Source organism: Chiloscyllium plagiosum, chromosome 3 (genome assembly GCF_004010195.1).
Source record: "Chiloscyllium plagiosum isolate BGI_BamShark_2017 chromosome 3, ASM401019v2, whole genome shotgun sequence".
NCBI lineage: Eukaryota > Metazoa > Chordata > Chondrichthyes > Orectolobiformes > Hemiscylliidae > Chiloscyllium > Chiloscyllium plagiosum.
Genome location: NC_057712.1, coordinates 38,638,901 through 38,662,768, shown reverse-complemented (window position 1 = coordinate 38,662,768; position 23,868 = coordinate 38,638,901). Strand labels below are relative to the sequence as shown.

The window sequence follows — 23,868 nt, the reverse complement described above, 5'->3', positions numbered from 1 at the left end:
CTGTACATGCAAGCACTTGCTTATAAGCTGCTGACTTCAAAACAGACATGTCACCATATGCCTGTAAAGTGCTTCACCTTATCCTACAGGTTCAGATTACTCATTGCAGCATAATACATGAGAATCTTACTCAAAGTTTGGCATGATTGATTATAACAAGCTAATTTTGGTATTATATTTTCTATCTGGGTTGTCCGGGAAGTGATATTACAGTACAACCTTTATTAAAGCAGTGGAATTGTCAACTTAGATCATAAAGTTACAAGCTGATCACAAGGCTTGGAGTTGTGAGGTAAGACCTCAATGATGTGGACTTCCCAAGTTGTGAAAAAGGAGAATGAAGGGTGATCTAGAAGGACTGAATATATTTTCGTTTGTAAAATGGCTTTGAACAAAATGATGACTAGATCTTGTAGGATAAAAGGAGGCTGTTTGGCCTACCATTCCTCTGCTGGCTCTCTAGAAGAGCTAGCTCATTAGTTCTACTGTCCACTCTTCCCCATCATTTCTTTTATTTATAGAGCTAATTCTCTTTTGAAAATTAGTACTGAATCTATATCCATCGCTCTTGCAGATTGTCATGAGTCATGACTGCTCAGTGAAAATATTATCATCTTTCCTCTTCGTGTCAAATATTTGTGCATGATCTGTTCTGTGGTTACCAATCCTCTGAGCAATTTTTCCTTATTTTTTCTACAAAAACTCTTTTTGGCTTTGAACACAACTATTGAATTTTCTCTTATATCTTCCTTTAAAGAGAATAATCCCACCATTTCTCTCCATGTAACTGAAATCCCACCTCACTGGTACTATTCTGGTAAATCTCATTTGTAATATTGCTATACCAGAACTTTCGAGGGCAGAGAATTCCAGGACGTTCAATCCTTTTAAGGCAGAACTTCCTTCCTGGCTCAGTTGTAAAAGGCTGAACCCTTAGTCTCAGACTTTGACAGTGTATATCACTCAGCTAGAGGCAACATATTTTCTCCATATCTATTCTGTTAGATCTGAATTTTATGCTTTAGTTCAATCATCTGTCATTGATTTGAAACTCTGGAAATAAAAACCTAGTCAACACTTTCCTCTAGGGTATGTACATAGTCCTTTTGGTATAGAGATCAAAAATGCATACACTCATCCACTGCTTGCCAGTTTTAGTAACACTTTATTCTTTTACTCTAATGCTTTTTAACAAAAGATAATAGACCATTTGTCTTCCTAATTGTTTGCTGTACCTGCATGTTAACTTTGTGATCATATACAGGGACATTCGGATATTTCCCAGTCTCTCACCATTCAGTACGGAAACAAAGCCTTTGGCCCAACCTGTCCATGCCAACCAAGTTTACTAAACTAAACTATTCTCTCTGCATTTGTCCCTTTTCCCTCTAAATCTTTCCTATCCATGTACCTGCCCAAATATATTTTAAATTTTATCATTTTACCTGCCTGAAACACTTCCTCTGGCAGCTTGTCCCATACACGCTCCACCCTCTGTGAGAAAATGTTGCCCCTCAGATTTTATTTTACTTCTTTTACCAAAGTGAATAACTTTGCACTTGATATTGTATTCCATCTGACATGTTCTTGTCCCTCTTCAGCCTGTCTGTATTCCTGTGTAGCCTTTTTGCAATTCCCATACAGCTGAGACCCAAGTCCTAAGACCATAAGACGTAGGAGCAGAAATTAGGTCATTCAGCCCATCGAATCTGCTCCACCATTCAATCATGGCTAATAAGTTTCTCAACCCCATTCTCCTGCTTTCTCCCCATAACCCTTTATCCCCTTGATGCTCAAGAACCTATCTATCTCAGTCTTAAATATACTCCATGACCTAGCCCCCACAGCCTTCTGTGGCAATGAATTCCATAGATTCATCATTCTCTGGCTGAAGAAGTTTCTCCTTTATCTCTATTCTAAAAGCATTAGCGTAAATGGAAGGGAAGATCTATGTCCTCGGGTTCTAGTCTCTCCTACCAATGGAAACATCTTCACAACATCTACTTTGTTCAGGCCATTCACTGTTTTGTATGTTCAATTAGATCCCTCCTCATTCTTCTAAACTCAATTGAGTATAGACCCAGAGTCCTTAAACATTCTTCATACATTAAGCTTTTTTATTCCTGGGACCATTCTCATGAACCTCCTCTGAATACACTCCAGGGCCACGCTCCTTTCTGAGATATGGGGCCTATAACTGCGCACAATATTCCAAATGTGGTCTGACCAGAGCCTTGTAGAGCCTGAGAAGTATATCCCTACTTTTATATTTAAGTCTTCTCAAAAAAAATGCCATTATTGCATTTGCCTTTCCAACTACTGACTCAACCTGCAAGTTTACCTTGAGAGAATCCTGGACTAGAATTCCCAAATCTCTTTGCACTTCAGAATTTTCTCCCCATTTAGAAAGTAGTCCATGCCTCAATTCTTCCTCCCAAAGTGCATGACCTCACACTTTCTCACATTGTACTCCATCTGCCACTTCTTTGCCCACTCTCCTAACCTATCCAAATCCTTCTGCAGCCTTCCCACCATCTCAATGCTACCTGAATACCTATCTGTGTATTATCTGCAAATTTAACCAGAATGCCCTCAGTTCCTTTGTCTAGATCGTTAATGTATTGGTCCCAATATTGGACTTGCGGGACACAACTTGTCACTGGCTGCCATCCAGCAAAGGACCCTTTTGTCCCAAATCTTTGCTTTCTGCTAGACAGTCAAACTTCTATCCATGCCAGCACCTTGCCTCTAACCTTATCTTACTCAGTCTCCTCCTGTGCAGCACCTTATCAAAGGCCGCCTTAAAGTCCAGATGGATAACTTCCTCAAAGAATTCTAATAGATTTGTCAGGCTTGACCTCCCCTTGATGAAACCATGCTGACTCTGCACTTCCAAGCATTCAGAAATCTCGTCCTTCACAATGGATTCTAGGATCTTACCCATGACTGAGGTTAGGCTAATTGGTCTGTAATTTTCTACCTTTTGCCTTGCTCCCTTTCTAAACAGAGGTGTCACATTAGTGATTTTCTAGTTTGGGACCCTCCCTGATTCTAGTGATTCCTGAAAAATCACCACTAACTATCTCTTCAGCTATCTCCCTTAGAACTCTGGGGTGTAGTCCATCTGGTCCATGTGATTTATCCACCTTCAGGCCATTCAATTTTCTCACACTGTCTCCTTGGTGATGGCCACCATACTCAGCTCTGCTTCCTCACTATCTTGAATTCTTGGGATATTACTTGTGTCTTCCACTGTGAAGACTGACACAAAGTAATTATTCAGTTCCTCATCCATTTCCTTGTTCCCCACCACTATGTCTCCAGCAGCCTAATGTCCACTTTTGCCTGTCTTATGCCCTTTGACCACTGTTGGTCTTTGTAAGCTTTCCAAGCCTCTGGTTTCCCACTGCCCTTCGCCACATTGTTATTTCTCTTTTGCTTTTATGCTATCCCTGACCCCTCTAGTCAGCCATTGTTGCCTCATCCTCCCTGTACCATGCTTCTTTTTCCTCGGGATGAATCTCTGCTGTGTCTCCTGAATTACTCCCAGAAACTTCTGCCATTGCTGTTCCACTGTCTTTCCTGCTAGGCTCCTCTCCCAGTCAGTTCTACTCAGCTCCTCCTTCATACCTCTATACTTGCCTTTATTCAGCTGTAGTACCATTATCTCTGATTCTATTTATTCCCTCTCAAATTGCAGAGTATATTATGATCACTGTCTCCTAAAGGTTCCTTCATCTCGAGCTCCCTAATGAAGTCTGCCTCATTGCACAATGCTAAATCCAGTATCGCCCATTCAAAGCTGCCTGTTTTCTGTCTGTTAACGAATCGTCATCCATGTTAGTATATTACTCCAAATTCTCATTTTTGTGTACTAAGAGGTCATTGGTCCAAACTAGCAAAAAGCAAATTTAGGACTGAAGTTTTTCATAAACACATAGCGATCAACACAAGTGGAATTCCAAACATAAGAATGGAAACAATAAAGGTCATTCAAATATCATCTCGTGAAACAACAACAGAGGAGCAAAATGTTTAGGATCTTGCCAAAGCAATGAATTGTGATGAGCCGAATGACTTCCTTCATCTGTCATGCCGTTGGGATGTTAACTTGGATTATGGGCTCATGTCTCTGGAATGGGACTTGAACCCAAAATGTTCAGATTAGGGATTTTACCTCAAGGTGACAAAACTGAAGGAGCTGATGAACAAAGAGGATCATTTTATATAAAGCAATATCTGTGAGGTGACTGGGGAGTTTAGTTACCATCTTGACAGTTGCTTTGATCATTGTGCATTCCTAGCTAGACTTATGTAATTGCCATTGTGCAAGTTTCTCCCCAGCTTTGTTCTTTCCATATTTGTAACATGGGAGAGAAGGCTAGATTTCCTTCCAGAGTAAAGAGCGTGAGAAATAAGTAGCTGCTGTGCTTCGCCTTCACAACAGCTGTTGGGCCACATGCTGTGAATTCCGAACATAAGCTGCGTCTTGGAAATCATTAACTTTCTTAGTGGCTTATAATATTTTAAGAAACAAACTCTGGACATGTATTCTTAAAGGAGAGATTAAATAGCCTTGTTCCCAGATTCACCAGTCGCTTCTTAAGTAATGATTTTCACAGATTTCATCCTTTGTTTTTTCCTACTATTTAACTTGTTTAAAGCAAATGTGTAAAATCTTGTTTTTTTTTTCATTTCAACCTTTCTCTTAGTCCTGCCCTGCTCCTACCATTATTACTCCTTCTGAATCCCTGACATAATCAAAATTAAGGGGATATGTTTAAGCATTGAATATTGTTATGCTGCTTTTTGAAAATTTCAATCTTGGAAAATAGGCATGGCTGACAAAGGCTGCATTTATTTTCTATACCTAATTGACCTTGAGAACTGAGCCTCCCTCTTCAACCATTAGTCCATGTCACTCAAGTACTCCCACAATGCTATTAGAGAGGGAGTTCCAGGATTTGGTCCCAGCCACAATAAAGGAACAGTAATATTGATCCAAGTAGGGATGGTGAGAGACTCTGGCAGAAACCTGCAGATGGTGGTCTGCTCATGAACCTTCTTGTTTTGTGATTTAGAGACTGAGAATTTTGATAATATCAATCGTATAAGTTTGTCCAGAACTGCCGAACCACAGATCAAAGCCTGCACTCAATCGGGGAAATTCAAAACTGCTCTGTGAAAACAATATTTTAGTAAGCAAATGTCAATCTGTGAAACAGGCCTGCCAAAGGAGATGGTGAGAAAGTCATAATAGATTTATTTCCAAAAATGATATTTTGGGGTGCATTATATGAGCAATTTTTGGCATGTGTAACAGACTTCCTGTGAACTGTGTAACTGCAACATTACACAGATTATTAAAACACCTGAAACAGGTCATTTGGCCCAACAGTCTGTGCTGGTATTTATGTTCTGCATGAGCCTTCTCTCATTTCATTTCATCTGAGCAGCATAATCTTCTGTTTATTCCAGGGATGGAATTCCAGTCAAAGGCACAGTTGCCAGCAGTTAGTGATGCAAATTAGGAATGTACCACAAAAAAAAATTGGAAGAGAACAGAAATTTTGAAAATTGTTGGGGCTTGAGGAAATTAGTTACAGAGTAGGGAGGGGTGAGACCAAGGAGGAATTTGCACGTACAAGAGTTTTAAATCTTGGTGATGGTGGGCCAGGAGCCGATATTGGGCAGTTATAAAGGGTTGTTAAGTGAGTGGAACTTGGTGTAAGTTAGAATACAGGCAGCAAATTGTTTGGATGAGTTCAAGTTTAAGAAAGGAGGGGTGTGGGAAGCCTGTGTTAAATCTTGATGATAAATGCTTAAGTGAGAGTTTCTGCAACAGATAGGTACAGTTGGGCAATGTTAGAGAGGTGAGTGCAGGCTGTCTTAATGAGATATTGAAGTTTGTAGGTACAGGTTTTAAAAATTAATTAAATTTAATATTAAATAAATTAAATAGATACAGATCATTGTAGTTTGAAGCTCCTCAAATTATGCACAGAAGAAATCCTTTTCTTTGAACAATGGGATCTTATTTGGGTTTTCTCCTGCTATAATTTAGACTTGATGGCAAGTTTATAGAGCGGGATTTAAACTCTTTCTGTTCCTATCATAGATATTTTGCGATAAAAATTGGACAGCATATCCAAAGAAGACAACAATTTTGTACATTGTATTGTCCTTGAGTGATAAGGAAATTAAACAAGATCTATACTGCTGACCTTGTCATAGAACAGTATGTCCCTCTGATGAATAACTTTAAGAATTTCAGCCATGACAATATGAAGGAGACAGGTCAATAATAGGAAATTATTGTATGTTGAACAAGTGTGGGCATGAGATTCCTACTCTTGGGGCATCCTGTTCTTTTTTTTTGAAACCTAAACACAGACAAACTATTTGACCCAATAGGTCTATGTTGGCAGTTATATTCCACAGGAACCTCATTTACTTATCTCACTCCATCAGAAAATCCTAAAACTCCTTTCTCACTTGTGTTTGTCTAACTTTCCCTTAAATGCACCTGTGCTGTTTGTTTCACCCACTCCTGTCTCTCTTGAAATGCCTGTTGAAGCTAGTAGTCACTCTCTCACATTTATGCTACTAGTCATGTTCAGTTCTGCAAGTAAAAGCATCCTCTTGAGAAATACCCTATGACATACTTACATAATTTTAAAAACATCTCTTGACTGTGATGTAAACCCAAGGCACCACTGTTCTCGGGTAGATTTATAAGATTCTATGGAACTGCTGAAAACAAGACTTGAAGTGCAAAACAAGTGCTTGCTGATTATCTTTGGTAGGTAGGTTTTTTTTATGTTGAGTGGGCCTTCAGTCCATAGCTGGAAAGGACAGTGTGGAACAGTAAGTGTAAACAACAACATAAGTTTATAAATCATTTTCAGCATTAATAATAAAAAAGATTTGAGAAAGTAGGCCAAGAGATAGGAAAAGGCGATTTCTAGATTAGATTAGATTCCCTACAGTGTGGAAACATGTCCTTCAACCCAACAAGTCCACACAGAGCCTCCGAAGATCAACCCACTGAGACCCATCTTCCTCTGATTAGTGCACCTAACTCTATGGACAATTTAGCGTGGCTAGTCTACCTGACCTGCACATTTTTGGATTGTGGGAGGAAACCGGAGCACCCGGAGGAAACCCACACAGACACTGGGAGAATGTGCACACTCCACACAGTCGCCTGATGCTGGAATCGAACCTGGGTCCCTGGCACTGTAAGGCTGCAATGCTAATCACTGAGCCACCATGCCACCCTGCAAGGTTTAATCAAAAGCTGGGTTGAAGTCAACCAAAATCACTAAAAGCAAATTATATGAACATTGTTACATTGCTGTTTGTGGAATCTTGTTATGCTCAAAATAGACATCCTGTTTTTCACATTACAGTAATGTTGGTTCCTCAAAAATAATTAATTGAATGGAAAGCTTGGAACATCCCGAGGTTGTGAAAGGCACACTATAGATCATCTTTTCTTTATTGTTCACTTTCCCGACATATGTAATGTTCAGTTGCACTTGGTGAGTATGTGGAAATGTGGTCTCTGTATCAGTAACATTTACTGAGTTTTGAGAAGATTTGTAGCTCAGGTTGAGGTTTTGGATGTAGATCTGCTTGCTGATCTGGAAGGTTCATTTCCAGACATTTTGTCACCATACTAGGTAACATCTTCAGTGAGGTAAAAACAATGACTGCAGATGCTGGAAACCAGGTTCTGGATTAGCGGTGCTGGAAGAGCACAGCAGTTCAGGCAGCATCCAAGGAGCAGCGAAATCGATGTTTCTGGCAAAAGCCCTTCATCAGGAATAAAGGCAGTGAGCCTTAAGCGTGGAGAGATAAGTTAGAGGAGGGTGGCGGTGGGGAGAAAGTAGCATAGAGTACAATAGGTGAGTGGGGGAGGGGATGAAGGTGATAGGTCAGGGAGGAGAGGGTGGAGTGGATAGATGGAAAAGGAGATAGGCAGGTAGGACAAGTCTGGACAAGTCCCACCCTCCCATCCTGACACTTTCCCCTGCCACCGCAGGAACTGTAAAACCTGCGTCCACACCTCCTCCCTCACCTCTATCCAAGGCCCTAAAGGAGCCTTCCACATCCATCAAAGTTTTACTTGCACATCCACTAATATCATTTATTGTATCCGTTGCTCCCGATGCGGTCTCCTCTACATTGGGGAGACTGGGCGCCTCCTAGCAGAGCGCCTTAGGGAACATCTCCGAGACACCCGCACCAACCAACCAAACCGCCCGTGGCCCAACATTTCAACCCCCCCTCCCACTCTGCCGAGGACATGGAGGTCCTGGGCCTCCTTCACCGCCGCTCCCTCACCACCAGACGCATGGAAGAAGAACGCCTCATCTTCCACCTCGGAACACTTCAACCCCAGGACATCAATGTGGACTTCAACAGTTTCCCCATTTCTCCTTCCCCACCTCACCCTAGTTCCAAACTTCCAGCTCAGCACTGTCACCATGACTTGTCCGGACTTGTCCTACCTGCCTATCTCCTTTTCCACCTATCCACTCCACCCTCTCCTCCCTGACCTATCACCTTCATCCCCTTCCCCACTCACCCATTGTACTCTATGCTACTTTCTTCCCACCCCACCCTCCTCTAGCTTATCTCTCCATGCTTCAGGCTCACTGCCTTTATTCCTGATGAAGGGCTTTTGCCCGAAACGTCAATTTCGCTGCTCCTTGGATGCTGCCTGAACTGCTGTTCTCTTCCAGCACCACTAATCCAGAACATCTTCAGTGACCCTCCGCACGAAGCATTGCTGATGATTCCTGCTTTTTGTTTCTATGTTTGGGTGTCTTTGGATTGGTGATGTCATTTCCTGCAGTGATGTCATTTCCTATATTTTTTTCTCAGGGGGTGGTAAATCGGGTCCAAGTCAATGTGTTTGTTGATAGAGTTCTGGTTGGAATGCAATGAATGCGTGCATGTCTCTGTTTGGCTTGTCCTATGAAACCTTCAAGACCATCAATAATACCCTTACTGGCATAATATTCACTATAGAGGAGGAAAACAACAACAAACTGTCAATCCTAGATGTCACTCAGCAAACAGCCTATGGGGAACTTCAAACCAGCGTGAACAGGAAAACAACACGTACGGACCAAATATTGAACTACAGAAGCAATCATTCCAACATCCGCAAACAAAGCTGCATTAGAACATTATTCCACGAGCCACTGTACACTGCAGCAGAAAGGAACTATGCAGAGCAGAGGAAAATCACCTACAAAGTGTTTTCAAAAAGAACGGGTACCCAATGAACACAGTTCACACATTTCTCAGCAACAAACCCAAACAAGCGCTCAAAACACGTCCAGAAATCCTAGCCACTTTCCCATACATCAAAGACATCTCAGAAATGACTGCCAGACTACTCCGACCCCTTGGCATCATGGTAACCCATAAACCCACCAACACACTAAAACAGTAGGTAATGAACTTGAAAGACCCTATACAGACAACAAGCAAAACTAATGTCATTTACAAAATACTGTGTAAGGATTGTAACAAACACTAATTTGGACAAACAGGCAGAAAACTAGCCACCAGGATACATGAACATTAACTAGCCACAAAATGTCATAACTCTCTCTCACTAGTATCCCTACATACAGATGAGGGAGGACACCACTTTGACTGGGACATAACCATTCTAGGACCACCCAAACAGAGACACGCACAAGAATTCCTAGAAGCATTCCAACAGGAACTCTCTCAGCAAACACATCGAGTTAGACCACTATCTACCACCCCCTGAGAAAAAGAACGGGAAATGACATCACCAAGCCAAAGAAACCCAAACATATAAATAGAAAGGCAGGAATCATCAACAATGCTTCGTCCAGAGGCTCACTGAAGATGTTACATAGTACGGTGATGAAACATCTGAAAACAAACCTTCCAGCTCAGCGAGCAAACCCATATCTAGATCAGTGACACTGCCATAGCCTTGAACTGTTAAAATAACATAGTTCATTCTGGGTTGGGGCATTAACTAAAGTAACATTGCAGCAGGCAGGTTTGTCTATCAGTCCACGCTCTCAGATAATCTCTGCACTTGTTTGAATGTTCAGGAGAAATTTGCTGTGGGATCCCTCCTCATATTAGATTAGATTACATTACATTACAGTGTGGAAACAGGCCCTTCGGCCCAACAAGTCCACACCGACCCGCCGAAGTGCAACCCACCCATACCCCTGCATTTACCCCTTACCTAACACTACAGACAATTTAGCATGGCCAATTCACCTGACCTGCACATCTTTGGACTGTGGGAGGAAACCGGAGCACCCGGAGGAAACCCACGCAGTCACGGGGAGAACGTGCAAACTCCACACAGTCAGTCGCCTGAGACGGGAATTGAACCCGGGTCTCAGGCGCTGTGAGGCAGCAGTGCTAACCACTGTGCCACCGTGCCGCCCATATATTGTGTATCTATGCAAATTTTTGTTCTCCAAGTATTATTTCTATCTGACTCTCTCAATCTCTGTAGCACTTTTGACATTGTGCAACAAGATGAGAGGAGGGTTTGGGGGGGAACAGCCAAAACTGAGGGAGAAGAGGTATGAGTGAGGCTGTGGGATATATATATATATATGGGTCGAGAAGGCCAAATAAATGAAATCAACCTGCTGGGAATGGGAGGCTGGTGGATGTTGGTGAGGGGACAAATGAGATGTACTAAGATATGGGATGTTGAATGGAAAGCAAGTAAAGAATTAGAGATATTGGAAATGATTAAGCTCTTTTAGAATGAAAGAAGATTCAGCACAAGTGGACCATTCAGCCAATCATGCTTCTGCCAACCTCTTTAAAATAGCTATCCAGTTAGTCCAGGCTGCCTGATATTACCTCATAGCCTGCAAATTCTTCCTTTACATTTCACAGCTATTTTTGAATTGCTCGCAATGTTTCAGGCCAATCTCTCTCACGCTCTTTCTCGTGCACACGCTCTCTCCCTCTCTCGCGCGCCCTCCCGCTCTCTCTGTCGCTCTTTCTCTTGATCACTCACTATTGTTCAGTCTCGCGCACGTTTGCACTCGCTGTCTATCATGTGAGCTCTTTCTCACACTCTCGCTTTCCCGCTCTTTCTTGCTTGCGGTCTCTCGCTCTTTCTCGTGCGCTTTCTCACTCTCTCGCGCTCTATCGCTCGCGTGTGCTCTTTCTCACTTGCTCTCTGTCGCTCTTTCTCTCGCACTCTCGCTCTTTCTCGCTCGTGTGTGCTCCCTCTCGCACAATGTATCTAATCAGTGGAAAATTTAACTTGGAGCAAAAAGTGAAACCATTGCATCATACATTGGAAATCAGCCATTTGTTAGCTCTTCCCACTATCGTGCTTAATGTTGCAGACTTGCTCTATTTTAATTAAAATAAATTAAGGGTTGCTGTGTGAAGCGTATTCCCTTGTGAAAAGGACCTAGAGAAGTATGCATGGAATCAGATTCCGTGTGACCAGAGCTTACACAAGTCCGGAGAAATGCAAATCTTTTATGCTGAGATTCCAATATCACCCTGAAGTAGAAAACTAAGCCTTTTTTTTTCTCTGCTGCAAACTGTCATTTTCCTTGTATTTGTTCTCCACCCACATTCCACCTCCCCCTCCCAACTCTACTTACTGCTTTGCTCACTCCTGAAAACAGACTTGCAAAATCCCAGTCTTTGGGCTTTGCCCTCCATTCAACTGCAATATTTCTTCAGGTCCCGATTTGCTGAACCATTCCTGTATTTCCTGCTTTTGACTTGATCCTCATTAAATCCATTCTTTGATTTGGCTCCTCCCCCAATACTTCCCTCATTATACTTTAAGTCCAGGGAATGCAGACAGGAATGGATATTGGAAACGTAGTTTAGCCTTTTCATGTCACATTTAATTGGACCACATAAAGCACTTTTGTCTGCCAAAACTACTCACTGATCATAATAAGTGCAAAGATAGCTTCTGGCTGTTCTGTATTGTGAGCAATATTCTTAAACCCCTGTGTTTTCATCTTTAATTCAAACAACTGTGAAGAGATTGCCTGATCAGCCGTCCCTTTCACCTAGTGAACTGGATCAACACAGCCCCGGAGAGTCAGATTTGATTCTCTGTCCACATGCCCCCCCCCCCCCCCCCACCTTCCCCAATTTGAACATTCGTGGCATGTCTGTGAAGGTTTCCTCCAGGTGCTCCAATTTCCTTCCACGATCCGAAGAAATGCAGGTTATACTACATTGCCCAAGTTAGCTGGATTAGCTATGAGAATTGCAGGGTTACAGGACAAGAGTGGGGATGGTGGGTCTAGGTGCTCTTCATAAAGTTGGTGGGCTAAATGGCCTGCTTAGACACTGTAGGGATTGTATGATTCTTTGAAGGTTCTTCCTGAACCCACATAAAGTCATAGAGATGTACAGCACAGAAACAGATCCTTTGGTCCAATTAGTCCATATCAACCAGATATCCCAACCAAATCTAGTTCCACCTGCCAGCACTTGGCCCTCTAAACCCTTGCTATTCATATATCCATCCAAATGCTTTTTAAATGTTGCAATTGTACTAGCCTCCACCACTTCCTGTGGTAGCTCATTCCATACACATACCACCCTCTGCGTGAAACAATTGCCCCTTAGGTCTCTTTCCCCTCTCACCCTAAACCTATGCCCTCTCGTTCTGGACTCCTCCATCTCAGGGAAAAAAACTTTGTCTATTTATCCTATCCATACTCCTCATGATTTTATAAACCTCTATAAGGTCACATCTCAGCCTCCATTGCTCCAGGGAAACCAACCTTTCAAGTTTCACAACATCTTTCTGATAGGAGGGAGACCAGAATTGCACACAATATTCCAACAGTGGTCTAACCAATATCCTGCACAGCCACAACATGACCTCCCAACTCCTGTACTCAGTACTCTGACTGCTAAAGGAAAGCATACCAAATGCCGCCTTCACTATCCTATCTACCTGCGACTCCACTTTCAAGGAGCTATAAACCTGCACTCCAAGGTCTCTTTCTTCAGCAACACTCCCCAAGCCCTTACCGTTAAGTGTATAAGTCCTGCAAAGATTTACTTTCCCAAAATGCAGCACCTCGCATTTATCGGTGTTAAACTCCATCTGCCGCTTCTCAGCCCGTTAGCCCATCTGATCAAGATTCTGTTGTAATCTGAGGTAACCTTCTTTGCTGTCCACTACACCTCCAGTTTTGGTGTCATCCACAAACTTACTAACTATACTTCTTATGCTCCCATCCAAATCATTTATATAAATGATGAAAAGTAGAGGTCCCAGCACCGATCCTTGTGGACTCCACTGGTCACAGACCTCCAGTCTGAAAAACAACCCTGCACCACCAAACTCTGTCTTCTACCTTTTGAGTCAGTTCTGTATCCAAGTGGCTAGTTCTCCCTGTATTCCGTGAGATCTAAACTTGCTAACCAGTGTCCCATGGGTATCCTTGTCGAACGCCTTCCTTCTATATCTTCCATGTCCTTTTCCACAGTAAATACTGATGCAAAATACTCATTTAGTATCTCCCCCAATTTTCTGCGGCTCCATACAAAGGCCACCCTGCTGATCTTTGAGGGGCCCTATTCTCTCCCTAGTTATCCTCTTGTCCTTAACGTATTTGTAAAAACCCTTTGGATTCTCCTTAATTCTATTTGCCAAAGCTATCTCATGCCCCCTTTTTGCCCTCCTGATTTCCCTCTTGAGTATAAAGGCAGTAGGAGTATACTTTTCTAAGGATTCACTCGATCTATCCTGTCTATACCTAACATATGTTTCCTTCTTTTTCTTAACCAAACCCTCAATTTCTTTCGTCATCCAGCATTCCCTATACCTACCAGCCTTTTCTTTCACCCTAACAAGAATATACTCTCTCTAGATTCTCGTTATCTCATTTCTGAAGGCTTCCCATTTTCTAGCTGTCCCTTTATCTGCGAACATCTGTCCCCAATCAGCTTTTGAAAGTTCTTGCCTAATACCGTCAAAATTGGCCTTTCTTCAATTTAGGACTTCAACTTTTAGAACTGATCTACCCTTTTCCATCACTGTTTCAAATCTAATAGAATAATGGTCGCTGGCCCCAAAGTGCTCCCCCCACTGACACCGCAGTCACCTGCCCTGCCTTATTTCCCAAGAGTAGGTCACGTTTTGCACCTTCTCTAGTAGGTACATCCATATACTGAATCAGAAAATGTTCTTGTATACACTTAACAAATTCCTCTCCATCTAAACCGTTAACACTATGGCAGTCCCAGTCTACATTTGGAAAGTTAGAGTCAGAGTCATACAGCATGTAAACAGACCCTTCGGTCCAATCAGTCCATTCCGAACATAATCCCAAACTAAACTAATCTCATCTACCTGCTCTGGCCCATATCCCTCTAAACCTTTCCTATTCATGTGCTTATCCACATGTCGTTCAAATGTTGTAATTGTAGCCACATCCACCACTTCCTCAGGAAGTTCATTCCACACAGGAACAACTACTCTCTAAAAGATTTGCCTCTCATGTCTTTTTTAAATCCCTCCTTTCATCTTAAAAATGTGCCGTCAAGTCTTCAAGTCTCCCACTCTAGGGAAAAGACAACTACCATCAACTTTATTTATACCTCTCATTATTTTATAAACTTCTATAAGGTCACCACTCAATATCCTGCACTCCAGTGAAAAAAAAGTTCCAGCTTATCCAGCCAGCCTTTATAACACGGCAACATTTTAGTAAATCTCTTCTGAACCCTCTCTGGCTTAATAATATCCTTCATATAACTGGGTCACCAGAACTGGACATAGTGTCCTAGAAGAGGCCTCACCAATATCTTGTATAACCTCAACATGACTTTCCAAGTCTTTATTCGAAGAACTGAGCAATGAAGGCAAATGTACTAAACATCTTTTTAACCTTCCTGTATAAATGTGACACAAATGTCAAAGAATTATGTACCTGAACCCCAGGTCCATCTGTTCTACAACACTACCCAAGGCCCTACCATAAATTATATAAGCTTGTTTGTTGTACCTCAGTGCACTACCTTGCATTTGTCCAGATTGAAGTCCATCTGCTATTTTTCAGCCCGTTAATCCATTTGATCAAGATCCCTTTGTAATCTTAGAAAGCCTTCTTCACTGTCTACTATGGCACCAATTGTGGTGTCATCTGCAAACCTACTAACCACACCTTCTATATTCTCATCTAAGTCATTCTATAAATGACGAACAAAAGAGGACCCTGTGAAACATCACTGCTGACAGGTCTCCAGTCTGAAAAGCAACACTCCACCACCACTGTCTGTCTCCTGCCATTAAGCCAATTATGTAATCAATTTGCAACCTTGTTCTGAATCACATTAATTAAACTTTACTAATTGCAGAACCTTGTCAGAGACTTTACTAAAGTCCAAGTAAACAACATCTATTGCACTGGCCTCAATCTTTTTTGGTCACTTGCTCAAAAAACGCAATCAACTTTGTGAGGCACTACTTTTGTCACACAAAACCATGCTGACTATCCCTCATCAATTTTTGCCTCAATGTCCATAAATCCCTATCTTTTAAAATTGCCTCCAACAATTTACCCAGACCGAAGTCAGACTGTCAGGTCTATAGTTCCCTGGTTTCTCGTCACAACCTCTCCTAAACAAAGGTACAACATTATCTACCTTTCAGTCATCAGGTACCTCGCCCGTAATTATAGGTGTTGCAAATATTTCAGCAAGGTGTCTTGCAATTTCCTCCTTTATTTCTCATGATGTTCTAGGATACCTTGGATCTGATTCTGGAGATTTATCCACCTTTACATTCTCCAAGATCTCCCAAATTTCCTCCTCTATAACGTGAACTGTTTTTAAAACATCAAAATTTATTTCTCTGCTTTCTCTAGTTTCTCTATAACTCACCTCATGTCCCTTCTGAGCTAATCTTGTTTGTGAGACATACCTCTTGCTTCATCAATCCTATTCTCACTGAGCCAGAAACCCTGCCTATCCCTGAATTATTTCAAACCCTGTAACTTTCCAATAAATGAAAGCTCCTCTAATTAAGGTGTTCGATGCATCTCTGATTGAAATTACTCCAATAGTTGCTGTGCCTTCTGTTACTGAGAGCTCCTAAGTGCTCCAATTTCTTCGTCTCACTCTCTGTCCACCTTTAAGAATGTCTTTTTAAAAAAAAAACTGATCAGGTTTATGGTTGTTTGCCCTCAAATTTTCATTAGATGTTGGAGCAGAAGTAGGCCATTTGGCCCATTGAGCCTACTCTATCGCCCAGTGAGAATTTCTGATCTGATAATCCTCAACTCGACTTTCTTGCCTTATCCCCATAACCCTTGATTCCTCACTGATTAAAAATCTCTGTCTCAGCTATGAATGTACTTGATGATACAGCATTGACAGCCCTTTGCGGTAATCAATTCCACAGAAACACTACCCTCTCAGGGGGAAGAAAACCCTCTTCATCTCTGTCTCTAACTGGCTACCTTAAACTCTGATATTATTCTCTCTGGTTCTAGACTATCCCACAAGGGGGAACAACCTCTCTGCATCTACCCTGTCAAGGTCCCTCAGGATCTTACTCATTTCAATAAGGCCTCCTTGCATTCTTCAATACTCCAGTGAATACCAAGCCGAAACTACTCAACCTCTCATCTTCAGAAAATCACTCCATACCCAGGATCTTCTGAGTAAACCTTATCTAGGTTGCCTTCATTGTCAGATAAGTGACCTGAAACTGTTAACAATATTTTATACTCCGTTCCCTTTTAAAATTAGGGCCAGCACTCCATTTGCCTTCTCTGTTACCTGCTAAACTTCTGTGCCAGCTTTTTGTGATTGATGTATGAGGACTGCCAAATCTCTGTGCTGCAGCTTTCTGCAATCTTTCCACACTTAAATAACCTCACTCCTCTATTCCTGCCAAAGTGCATAACCTCACATTTTCTCACACTATATTCCATCTGCCCACTTTCCCATTTTCCCTACTCACTTAACCTGCTTCTATCCCTTTTTAAACTGTGCACAGTCAAAATAGACAATACCTGGACATCCCAGTATGCATCATCAACTGAATGTCTATAACTTCTATTTAATTAATTCTGTGCTGCTTTAATTTTAGACTAATAACAATGTGAACCCACATAGGGTGTTCAACAGAGTAAGTTTTGACACACACGTGAGATAACAGAGGTTTGGTCAAAGAGGGATTTTAAGGAGCACATTAAGGGGGTACCCGTGTGTTTTATAATTCTAATGAAGCTAATTCTAAAGGAGGTAAGAAAGGGGGATGGGGAGGTTTAGGGAGGGAATTGGGCTTTAGGGCCTTGGCAACTGAAGGCATCGGATTGCAGTGATGGTGCAAGGAAATTTGGGACTGACCAGCATGATTAGATTCCCTACAGTATGGAAACAGACCCTTCGGCCCAACAAGTCCACACCGACCCTCCGAAGAGTAACCCAAACAGACCCATTCTCCTACATTTACTAAAGCACCTGACACTATGGGCAATTTAACATAGCCAATTCACCTAACTTACACATCTTTTGGATTGTGGGAGGAAACAGGAGCACCTGAAGGAAACCCATGCAGATACGGGGAGAATGTGCAAACTCCAGACAGACAGTCGCCCGAGTTGGGAATCGAACCCGGGTCCCTGGCGATGTGAGGCTGCGGTGCTAACCACTGAGCTACCGTGCCGCCACAGTGTAAAGGATGGGGCTGGTAAAGGTGTGGGGTGGGGAGTGGGCAAGTCATTGAGGAATTTAAATGTACAGGTGGATGAGGACTACAGTTCAGAAACTCACAGCCCTAGTGTTTTAAAACAAATGAGATGCTTCTGTTCTTAGTGATTTTATATGAAACTGCTAACCTCAATCCTCTTGCACTGCAGGTGGTGATGTTGCCTTTGGATGTTGAAGTCATGTGAGAAGAGAGGGCGGGAGAAGACCAGCTTACCTGTCACCACCTGTTCGTTGCTGTGGCTGTGGTTCATGAATATCGTATGAAGGTGAATGGTATATTGACGACTGCCGGTTCAGGATGCTGACGGCCACTGTTAACAGGCATTTGCTGTGGTTGGCTGAGAACTCTCATCATCATGGCAGTGGTACCTGCAGTGGGTACAGTAAGCTGAAGGCATATGCTAAATGATTCTGTTTGCTCAGCAACCTCAAGAGGAGAGAGACGCATTCTCAAATTTTGTGGAAGGAAAGCGCGAGAAAATGAAATTTCCATTCTATTGGTGTTGAGTTGTGAATAGCTTATGGGAAACATCTAAAGCAAAATACACAGTGAGCCTTGGGGCAGTGAATGAGATTAAATTTCCTCGTCATGGCTTCTGATCAAACGTGATTGTTTGTGAGAGGGTTTATTCCCCTCTCCCACTTTTTTTTTTAAATTTATAAACTTGTTTCCCCCAACTCCAGCCAGTTTATATCATGCTCCGGAACGGAGTTGTTGGGAATGTAGGCCAGCCATGCATGCTACGATGGTCCAATCGCATCCGATTGACCTGGCTCAGTTTCACCCTCTTCATCATACTGGTGTTCTTCCCGCTGATTGCCCATTACTACCTGACCACCATTGACAACCTCGATGACTCGGGCCCTCGAATTTTCGAGCCACGCTCAGGCAACGCCCTGTGTGAGGTTAAGCACGTGCAAGATCTGTGTCGCATTCGGGAATCAGTCAGTGAGGAGCTGCTGCAGCTGGAGGCCAAGCGGCAGGAGCTCAACAGCGAAATTGCCAAACTCAACTTGAAGATTGAATCCTGTAAAAAGAGCATTGAGAATGCCAAGCAGGACCTGCTGCAGCTCAAAAATGTCATCAGCCAAACTGAGCACTCCTACAAGGAACTGGTGGCACAGAACCAGCCAAAGCTCTCGCTGCCAATTCGCTTGTTGCCAGAGAAAGATGAGACCAACTTTCCATTGCCAAAGTCCCCCAACAGTTGCCGCTTGCACTCTTGCTTCGATTACTCCCGGTGTCCACTTACATCTGGATTTCCTGTTTACATCTACCCCCTGGATCAATACCAATTCAGTGCTTTAATTGATCCATTAATCAAACAGGCATTCCTGGAAACTGCTCGAACTAACATCTACGTTACAAACAATCCTCATATTGCCTGTGTCTATGTGGTTTTGATTGGGGAGCTACAGGGCTCTACAGTACTGAAATCCATTGATCTTGAAAAACAGTTGCACTCCCTCTCTTATTGGCGGTCAGATGGGCACAATCATCTCCTCATCAACCTTTCCAGGAGGTCCCAGACACAGAATTTGCTTTACAATGTTAGCACAGGCAGGGCCATGGTGGCCCAGTCTACATTCTACGATATGCAATATCGTCCTGGCTTCGATCTTATCCCCTCCCCATTCATTCACGCCATGTCCGAACCTAACTTCCTGGAGATACCTCCCCAGGTTCCTGTCAAAAGGAAGTATCTCTTCAGCTTCCAGGGCGAGAAGATTGAGTCACTCATGTCCAGCTTGCAGGAAGCCCGTTCCTTCGAGGAGGAGATTGAGGGAAATGCTCCAGCCGATTACGATGATAGGATCATTGCTACCTTGAAGGCTGTCCAGGACAGTAAGTTGGACTTGGTTCTTGTGGAGTTCACTTGCAAAAACCAACCTCGGCCTGCCTTGCCTACAGAATGGGCACTTTGTGGAGACAGGGCAGACAGGTTAGAATTGCTGAAACTGTCCACTTTTGTATTAATTATAACACCAGGGAATAGCCATCTCATTGCTTCCACTGGCTGTTCTATGAGGCTTTTTGAAGCATTGGAAGTTGGAGCCATCCCAGTAATCCTTGGGGAACACGTGCAGTTGCCGTATCAAGACACGATACATTGGAGTGAGGCAGCTCTAGTGGTGCCAAAGCCTCGCATAACGGAAGTTCACTTCCTCCTGAGGAGTATTTCTGATAGCGATCTCCTCAACATGAGACATCAAGGTCGTTTCCTATGGGAGACTTACTTTTCCACCTCCGATAACGTGCTGAGTGCTATCCTGTCCACTGTGCGAACCCGAATACAAATTCCTGCTGCTCCCATTCCAGAAGAGCCCTCCAAGGAGATCCCTCACAAAACAGGAAAAACTGCAGGCACTGATCCCAACATGGCGGACACTGGAGACCTAGACTTAGGACCCGTTGAGACTGAGCCACCGTACGCCTCACCAAAGTACCTGCGGAACTTCACGGTGACTGTTCGAGACACTTACAGAGCTTGGAACACTGCCCCGGGACCTTTCCATCTTTTTCCACATACCCCGCTGGACCCCACGTTACCCTCAGAAGCCAAGTTCCTTGGGTCTGGGACTGGATTTCGGCCTATAGGCGCAGGAGCTGGGGGCTCTGGGAAAGAGTTCCAAGCTGCGCTGGGTGGGAATGTTCCTCGGGAACAGTTTACAGTCGTAATGTTAACCTATGAACGAGAAGAAGTCCTGATGAACTCTTTGGAGAGACTGAATGGCCTCCCCTACTTGAATAAAGTTGTTGTAGTGTGGAATTCTCCTAAACCACCATCTGAGGACCTTATATGGCCTGATATTGGAGTGCCCATTGTGGTAAGGATGTTTCCTTTACTCTGGTTTACATCTGTGTTTCAGTTTAATACTTTTGTGCATAGAATGTTAAAACATGACAAAAGACCGAGCTTCCCAGGTCCAGGAGGAGTCCTTTTGGAATTGTGCAGATAAATCATCTATTGACTTGAGTTAGTACAGGTTTGATAATCGACCACATTCCAGGATTGATTGATCATATTTGACTAGATGTTTTCCCATTGGTAACCCTCCATTTAAATCATCAGCTGTCTCTGCCTGAGACAGTTTTGGTAGCCCAGAGGTATGAAAGTTGAAGTGTTCTGATAAGACCAGGTCTGAATTTTGTGCATTACCTTGGAGAGTAAAAGTACTTTAGAGAGGCAAGGTATACTTTTTTGATATATCAGCTGGAAAGTAAAAAAAGGGCAATATCAAGATAATGAAAAGATTCATTCTAATGCTCCAAGTTTGCAGAGTGAGGCCTTGTATGTCAATCTTGGTTAATTAAACTTGCTGGTTGAGATCCTTATGGTTCAAATTGTTTGATCAGGTGAGTTGCTCTGATGCTAATCATTCAGTTGGGTGGTGATTCCTGGACTAGAGTATGCCAGTAAAATCAGTATTATCCTTTTTAGGTTGTTCGTACAGAGAAGAATAGCTTAAATAATCGTTTCTTACCCTGGGATACTATTGAAACGGAGGCAATTCTTTCAATTGATGATGATGCCCACCTTCGCCATGATGAAATTATGTTTGGCTTTCGGTGAGTACATGACAGTTTACAGTCGTCTGGTTAGTGAACATGCAGAACAAGAAGAAAGCTGAATAGGTTTGTTCACTCTGTTCTGAATGAATGACTTGCGCTGGCTTTCTCTACTTCCTCATTGGCCCTGAGATTGTTATACTTTCTCCACAGGGTTTGGCGAGAGGCCAGAGATCGGATTGTGGGTTTTCCTGGCAGGTACCATGCTTGGGACATGACCCACCAGTCCTGGCTCTACAACTCCAATTATTCCTGTGAACTATCCATGGTGCTGACTGGCGCTGCCTTCTTTCACAAGGTTTGTGCATGTTCTGTCGAGATTGTTAATTGTAATTTAATCGTTTATGATTGTGAACAGGTGGCAGCTAGGAACTGGGGATTTGCTTGTGGCCCTTTAAAAAGAAACAGACTGAAAATGTGACTATAAACTGAAGTGCTGAGTGTTTGGAATGAGTAACTTTAAACCTATTCCAGGTATGCTATCTTCAATCTGGCACCTCCAGGAATGGAGCCTGCCAGATTTTGGAATGTACCAGATTTTGAAATACCTGTTACTTAACGTGCAAGCACACAATAGATTCCTGGTCTGTGTTTCACTTGTACATGCTCTGTGAAAAGTCCAATCCATTACTCTGTGAGTGAGCTGAATCATGAAAAGTGCTGTCTAGAATAGTTGTAGAATGTAAACAATGAATACAAATGGACAAGGCAAATTATGTAAATGCTATAAATTTTGAGCTGTACCAAAAGAGAAAAATATGCAGTTTTTAAAACCATTGATTTCTAAACAGCCTAATTTGAGGTATTGTTCCTTGAAAGGGTTCAGAAAAGATTTACAAGGATGTTGCCAGAGCTGGACGATTTGAGCTATATGGAGAGGTTGAATAGGCTAGGGCTGTTTTCCCTGGAGCGTTGGAGGCTGAGGGGTGACCTTGTAGAGGTTTATAAAATCATGAGGGGCATGGATAGGATAAATAGACAAAGTCTTTTCCCTGGGGTAGGTGAGGGGGAAGAGAGTCCAGAACTAGAGGGCATAGGTTTCAGGTGAGAGGGGAAAGATATAAAAGAGATCTAAGGGGCAGCTTTTTCCACAGAGGGTGGTACATGTATGGAATGAGCTGCCAGAGGATGTGGTGGAGGCTAGTACAATTGCAACATTTAAAAGGCATCTGGATGGGTATATGAATAGGAAGGCTTTGGAGGGATATGGGCCGGGTGCTGGCAGGTGGGACTAAATTGAGTTGGAATATCTGGTCAGCATGGACGGGTTGGACCAAATGATCTGTTTCCATGCTGTACATCTGTATGACTCTAATTGGCATGTGGAAAGATAAAGCAAGAATGCAGTTCCAGTGGCTAGTTATAGGAGGAAATTAGGGGAGGGTAGACTGTAGAGGTTTAATGTTCACCCATTTTATTCCCTGATCCTCATGACAATGACTGTGGAGAATGGATTCACAGCCACTGCTAGTCTTCCACAGGAACAAAAACAGAAATTGCTGGAAAGATTCAGCAGGTGTGGAGAGAAAGCAGAGTTAATGTTTTGAGTCCAGTGTCCCTTCTTCAGAACTTATTTGTAACTAAGAGAGGGTTGATATATATTCGGAAGGTTGGGTAAATGATGGGTGGAGATGGAGCCCAGAGAGAGAGAGAGACAAAACAGCAATTGTGCAAATGTTCAGTGTCATTCACAACTGCTGATGACACATTCCTTCACTTTATTGATGATCAAAAGTAGACTGATGGGGCAGTGATTGGCCGGGTTGGGTTTATTCTGCTTCTTGAGTAAAGAATATACCTGGGCAACATTTCCATATTGATAGATTGATGCCAGTGTTTTAACTACTCCAACAGCTTGGCTAGGGGAGACAAGTTCTGGAGCACAAGTCTCCAGTATGTTGTCAGGGCCCATAGCCTTTGTAGTGCCTCCAATCATTCTCTTGATATCATATGGAGTGAATTAAATCTGCTGAAGACTGTATCTGTGGTGCTGGGGTCTACCTGGGGTGGCCGAGATAGATCGTACACTTGGCACTTTTGATTGAAGATTGCTGTAAATGCTTCAGTCTAATCTTTTGCACTGATGTGTCGGTCTCTTCCATCAATGAGGATAGGGATATTTGTGGAACCATCTCCTCTAGTGACTCATTTAATTTCTACCACTATTCATGACTGGATGTGGTAGGACTACCTAGCTTAAATCTGATCTGTTGGTTGTGGGATGGCTTAGCTCTGTCTAAGACTTGCTGCTTATGCTGTTTGGAGAAAGTGAGGACTGCAGATGCTGGAGATCAGAGCTGAAAAATGTGTTGCTGGAAAAGCACAGGTCAGGCAGCATCCAAGGAGCAGGAGAATCGACGTTTTGGGAATAAGCCCTTCAGGAATGAGGAAAGTGTGTCCAGCAGGCTAAGATAAAAGGTAGGGAGGAGGGACTTGGGGGAGGGGCGTTGGGAATGCGACAGGTGGAAGGAGGTTAAGATGAGGGTGATACGCCGGAGAGGGGGTGGGGGCGGAGAGGTCGGGAAGAAGATTGCAGGTCAAGAAGG

General features: G+C 42.9%; 1 protein-coding gene across 5 annotated transcripts in view; it reads left to right on the top strand.

Annotated features, from left to right (window-relative positions):
• The window catches only part of extl3 (exostosin-like glycosyltransferase 3), an 82,324-nt gene that overhangs the window by 46,987 nt on the left and 11,469 nt on the right, over positions 1–23,868 (top strand). For all 5 annotated transcript variants that reach the window (XM_043680281.1, XM_043680256.1, XM_043680266.1 and 2 more), the window contains 3 exons: positions 17,901–20,580; positions 21,195–21,322; positions 21,476–21,620. In XM_043680281.1, coding sequence (XP_043536216.1) covers positions 18,448–20,580; positions 21,195–21,322; positions 21,476–21,620 — 2,406 coding nt within the window. In that variant the 5' untranslated portion in view covers positions 17,901–18,447. The remainder of the gene's footprint in view (positions 1–17,900; positions 20,581–21,194; positions 21,323–21,475; positions 21,621–23,868) is intronic.